Genomic DNA, 5732 nt, shown 5'->3' with positions numbered 1-5732 from the left:
GACATGCTGCCGGAACGGGAAGTGAACCTGAACCGCCTAGGTGAGAAGCGAGTGTACCAACCACTGTGCAAGCCGGACTGCCTGTCTACTTTAATGTACCCCGTGTACTTGTTAATATACTACAATGTACCCCGGGTATGGAAAATGTACTTAAACGTACCAGGGAATTCTAACGCTAAAATGGTCGCTGTCGGCTAATTGTTTCAAATTAATTATGTTCATATTTGTGTAAATATTCTGTAAAATGTCTTATATTTTATCGAAACTTTAAAACAGCAAGTTAAAGTTTTGTCCAAAGAGATATTTGTTTCGTAATGTTAAAACGACATCGGATTTTGGGCGGGAATAAAACTCAGGTACAGTATAATATTGGTCGGTGACGTTTTAGTATATTTTTCGTAACCATGGTTTATTGCCATATACTTATGAGTACCCGGAGTACTTTTAAGTTGAACCCGAGCCGACAATGACCAATAGAGCGTTATTGACAGTGGTTCTTAAACATTAAAGAATTTAATAATTCTTTAATAAATTGCCATTGTAATCTTGTTAAATTTTGATGTATGTTGAATTTATGCATGTACTCAAAATCTTTCGTGCACAGATGTGTGGAAAAATATTCTCCAGTGAATAACGGTACTATAATACAACAAATGAAGTGATTTATATGTAATTAATTTGGCATATGTAGATGTGCGATTTCTCCTCCACTATTCTAAACAGTTCATGAAAAGTATGTTTAACAAGAAATATCTTTAAAAAAGATATACGGCGTAAATAGTTTAATGAATGAGATCAAGTATAGCGAATGTCTTTTTCTGTGCAGTTCTTAGCTGCATCACACGCAGTACGGGATGTTACGGGGAGTTTTCGCGGCTTATTTTACATTATAACATATTGCTGGTCATAAACCTATAGATACAAAACAGAAAACCAAAAGAAGAATGGAAGTGAAATTTAAACATATGAGTCAACCGGCCACACGAGAAGTATCCGTATTTATAGGCGCGTTCTTCGAACAAACCTGTTTTAGTGGTTTGTCGGGCATTGCTATTTGATTCGATTATTAACAGTATCAATTATCATCGTGCTAATGCTTAAAGTGATATTATGGGCATTTTGCACTGTTGAATTGAGCTGAAAAGAATTAACAGGTCAAAATAGTTAGTTAAAATGTGGTTACTGATTAATTATCTGCAACTCACCTTGCTACCAGTTGTTTATAAAAATATATTTTATATTCGATATTCTTACGTGACCCACCCAGTCCTGTAAGCTGAAATGATCCGTAAAACAATTTCGTGTCTTTGTGTCGTATGAACAAATCTGCACTAAAACTAAATTTAGGTTCAACTCGTAAACGCATGATCAGTTGTCAAACGAAAGTACGGTTGATATTCAAATGCATTATTTTTCTCTTTCTGGTATATTGTTTTAGTATGATGATGCTGCATTAATTAATATAAGTGTATATGAAGTAGAAACATCAAAAATAATCAACGGTTGCGATAGACACCTATAAACTGTTACATGCTCATAATATCACTTTAGTCCATTAGGCAATATGGACGAATAATTATTGTTAAATTTATCAACAATAATATTGATCATTGTATTGTTGAAAACACATTAAGAATCTATTATTTACATACCATAATTATATTGCTGAATATCTTCATTTAACATATTTCTGGTCTAAAGAAAATTCCAGGTCACCTAGTTCACGGAAAGAGTCTTTATTATATAACGATTATTTTACTGGCCGCCAACTCCGGTGATGACCTGTATATAAACTCTGAATGTCCGCGAATTGACCCGATATACCTCGCGGGTTGAAATGCAATGCTTTAAAGTGAGGCCTCGCTTCCATTGCTCTTTATACTTTTACATGTTAACATGTTGACAGGAATAAGGAAGTAAGTACTAAATATGAGAACATAGCCTTTTAAGTATAAACGCTCTTGCGCTGGTAATACTCTGAAAATAAAAGGTGTACGCACAAACTGTATTGATGTCGAGAATTGAGTGTAAAACTGTTCTATCTATTAAGCCTTTTCATTCGAGATAAAATTGTTTCATACAGTAAAACAGTGTTACAAAGACGCGGATATGTTTCCAATGTTCTGGTGGTATACTCAAATCAGCCAATGGAATAAATGAAGTGTATTCATTCGTACCTAGCCGCGGGAAATTTTATTGGAATTTTATTGGACACTTACAAAGGTCAGGCTAAGGTGAAAAGCTGGCTTATTCAGCTTACGCCGAAAAAGGAGATTTAGATCAATGTTTGCTGAACGCTTCAAGCAAAGGCTGTTTTCATAATCGTTTGTGGTCAATCCATTCGGCTTCATATAATAAATATGTGAGTAAAGGCAACCTAATTTTGGACACCTGTTACAAATAACACGGCCTTTTTATTATTATAAACTCTACAATTATTAATTGTTTTACCACGATTAGCGACTAATATTTGCATCCGGGTATACACCAATGTTGTTGTTGAAAGTCTTCTTTAAGTATTTATGACACAGTGATTCTAATTGTAATTGTTATTTTCATTATACATGTACGAACTTTGCTGATAAATGTACGAACTTTGCTGAGCGAGTAATGTTAATGACGCACATGAACCAGTGTTGCATTTGTCTATTAGGTATTCAGTATATATTCACCTAATCCACATGCATTTATTTGTGATGCAAATGCAAAATAAAACAAACATAACCCAGATGCGTTATTATTAAATGAGCCTCGATCTGTAAAACGCGACTTAAAGCATGGGCGTTTAGTTTCGTCCCAGATTAGCCTGTGCAGTCCGTACATGCTCATCACGGATGACACGTCGCTGTTATGAAATTTTTTGAAACTGTCGTCCCTTATTGGCCTGTGCGGACAGCACATGCTTAACATGGGACGACACTTTGACCACATGCATAAAGCCCCAATTTTACAGAGCGCGGCTCATTAATGCGTTTTATGCACGATTATACGCAGTTACGGCTGTACCAGTCGGCTAACCCGAGTAACTGAATAACTGAATAAGACGAGGCGGTCTCCTGTTTCAGAACGCACGGGCCAATCGCGTGTGTGAACTTCACTCCTGTGCACGCGTCTGTTGACGAGCATCTGTTCATGCAATCCGAAAGGGTTGTAAAAATCCCTAATGTTTCCAAATTGACGGTGTTTTCTCGCTTTATTAAAGGGCGCCACGTGTAGGTGGTGCCATAGGTGGCGCACTCTGTAACGATATCGATTAAAGAGTGCGTGGATATTATGGGATATACAATAACATAAGTGTAAACTTATTCTTACACTAAACTTAGTTCATGATCTAAATGGATATTTACGAAAACCCGATGAATAGAAGGTAAGTGTTTACGCCAAATCGTTATGTACGACGAAAACTACATATGGAGTCGTTCGTTCTTTTAAAGAAAATGGTGCAATAATCGCCAAAAAGATATTGTATAAGAAATAATTAAGTTGTACTAGAGTCGAATGTTAACCATTTTTATGCCTAGTGGACTCTCCCATCCTTCTAAATTGGATCAATTTATTTCCAAAATTAGGGATGTCTAGTATATTTATTTCTATATTTAGAATATTTCTTACAGAAATTCCTTTAAGCAAACAGCGCAAACCCTGATGAGACGCCGCATCATGCGCCGTCTCATCTGGGTCTACGCTGTTTGACAAGGCCTTTTTTCTAGACGCTAGGCATAAATGGGTTAATGTATGATTCGATGTACTGTAACAAAGCAACTTGCTTTGGCCTATAAGTTAATATATGTTCATATTTAAAATTATGTCATCAATTAAAAATAAAGCGTATAACTAAAATTTTAGTTTCAATTTATATCTAAATATTTATATGAGCCGTCCACTGAAAAAAAACAGAGCTTAATGCATGTGCGTCAAGTGTCGTTCAAGATTAGCCTGTGCAGTTAGCACAGCCTAATCACGGACGACACGTTCCGTCTACATTGGATTTTTGTTTATAAGAGACTTCAATTTAATGAAATATTCCATGTAGCGGAAATAGTCGTCCCTAATTTGACTGTGAAGACACTTAACGCGCAGGAATTAATACCGTTTTCCCAGAGAATGGGCTCATATAGTATTAATTTGACAATTGTCCTACGTGTCACACAATTTCCGCTCCCAGGGTCGAACTTGAGTGGATCCGAACACTGGCACGTGCTGTCTATACACTCCATGCCGGACACGGCGGACAGCGTGCAGCCTGCGTTACTTGCACATGCGTCACCGAAAACTCCGCCTGCAGTGAGCGTAATTTGAAACGTGTATACGCTAAATGTAAAATGACGAGACTGCTGATCACGATGATTGCGATGATGATGTTGTTGTTATAATGACGTCTACTATTATGATGATTGTGAAGATGATGATTGTGGTTGTGGTGCTGCCGTTGCTGATAATTGATGTTGTTGATGTTTGTGATGATGGTGGTGGTAGTAGCGGTGGTGATGATGATGATGATGATGGTGGTGGTGATGATGATGATTGTGGTGGTGATGATGATGATGATGTTATAATGACGTCCACTATTATGAAGATGATGACGGTGGTGCTGCTGCTGAAAATAATAATTGATGTTGTTGATGATGATGGTGGTGGTGGTGGTGGTGGTGGTGATGATGATGATTATGATGATGATGATGCTGATTATGATGATGATGATGATGATGATGATGATGATGATGATGATGACGACGATCATGATCATGATGAGACCGGTAGATGACATTTTGTATATATTTCAGAATAATATAACAAAAAATAAACAGACTCACATTGTTCTTGTACAGCAATATTCAATAAAATTATGAAGAAACACAAAAAGTATAGAAAGCTTAAAAGTGTATAGTATACATATTAACCTGGCTTTTTGAAGAAAGCCCCATGTCGCACAGAACAGCCGGCGATGCTGGTCGGTACGGTCCCGTACGTAAAGCATTCTCCTGAAGTGACGTCATGAAAGAACGCTTTGCAACCGACGTCTCTTTTGCACGCCCCGGCACACATGAGTTTACTGCGCACCACACCGACACTTTTTGCGGACGCGTCGCAACGAAACCCGCTTAGCGCAATGACATGTTTGAAAACAAACTGTTCTTGGGTTGCGGCATGGGCCATGCATAGAAGAGCCAAGACTCCTGACCTAATGAACATCGACACCATGTCTGTAACTAGTGTGCAGATAACGTGGAGACTTTGCAAATCAAACAAGTTATGTTTTGCTTATTTACTATTGCGATTGCGTTCGTCCATTGACAGAGGCGTAGCGCATGAGGGTGCCATTCAGCGTGCTTTTCGAGATGTATATGAGTCGCGTTCTTAGAAAATTGGGCATACTGCATGTGTGTAAAGTGTCGTCCCAGATTAGCCTGTGCAGTCCGCACAGGCTAATCAGGGACGACACTTTCCGCCTAAATGGATTTGTGTTAAGAAGAGACTTTATTTACACGAAAAATGTCATAAAAGCGGAGGAAAGTGTCGTCCCTGATTAGTCTGTGAGGACTGCACAGGCTAATCTGGGACGACACTTTACGCACATGCATTAATCCCAGTTTTCTCAGAACACGACTCATGTTTACGAGAAATCACTGAAACCATACATCCGTGAATAAAACTATTACAATGAACCTCAAGTCAAATGTCCCTCGATAAGTTTTGCTAATAAGTGAGCAAGCGAGTACCATACAGATTCA

General features: G+C 37.9%; 1 protein-coding gene across 1 annotated transcript; it reads right to left on the bottom strand.

Annotated features, from left to right (window-relative positions):
• Positions 1 to 2378: 2378 nt before the first annotated feature.
• LOC127842765 (uncharacterized) lies at positions 2379 to 5224 on the bottom strand. Its single transcript, XM_052372475.1, has 3 exons — positions 4902 to 5224; positions 4142 to 4279; positions 2379 to 3238 (listed from the first exon to the last, which is right to left on the bottom strand). The coding sequence occupies exons 1-3, from the start codon at positions 5200 to 5202 to the stop codon at positions 2985 to 2987; spliced, it is 693 nt and encodes a 230-aa protein (XP_052228435.1). The 5' UTR covers positions 5203 to 5224; the 3' UTR covers positions 2379 to 2984.
• Between the last annotated feature and the right edge of the window lie 508 nt (positions 5225 to 5732).

The sequence above is a fragment of the Dreissena polymorpha genome, chromosome 8 (assembly GCF_020536995.1).
Source record: "Dreissena polymorpha isolate Duluth1 chromosome 8, UMN_Dpol_1.0, whole genome shotgun sequence".
NCBI classification, from domain to species: domain Eukaryota; kingdom Metazoa; phylum Mollusca; class Bivalvia; order Myida; family Dreissenidae; genus Dreissena; species Dreissena polymorpha.
Note: the sequence above shows the minus strand (reverse complement) of the source record. Positions and strands in the feature narration are given on the sequence as shown.

Bases quoted from the DNA above. Each gene is read 5' to 3' on its own strand.
- LOC127842765 (XM_052372475.1), bottom strand. From the start codon at position 5,202: ATGGTGTCGATGTTCATTAGGTCAGGAGTCTTGGCTCTTCTATGCATG. The intron at 4,280-4,901 runs GTTAATATGTAT...CGCTCACTGCAG, and splicing joins GGCTTTCTTCAAAAAGCCAG to GCGGAGTTTTCGGTGACGCA. The intron at 3,239-4,141 runs GTAGGACAATTG...ATATCGTTACAG, and splicing joins GAGCGGAAATTGTGTGACAC to AGTGCGCCACCTATGGCACC.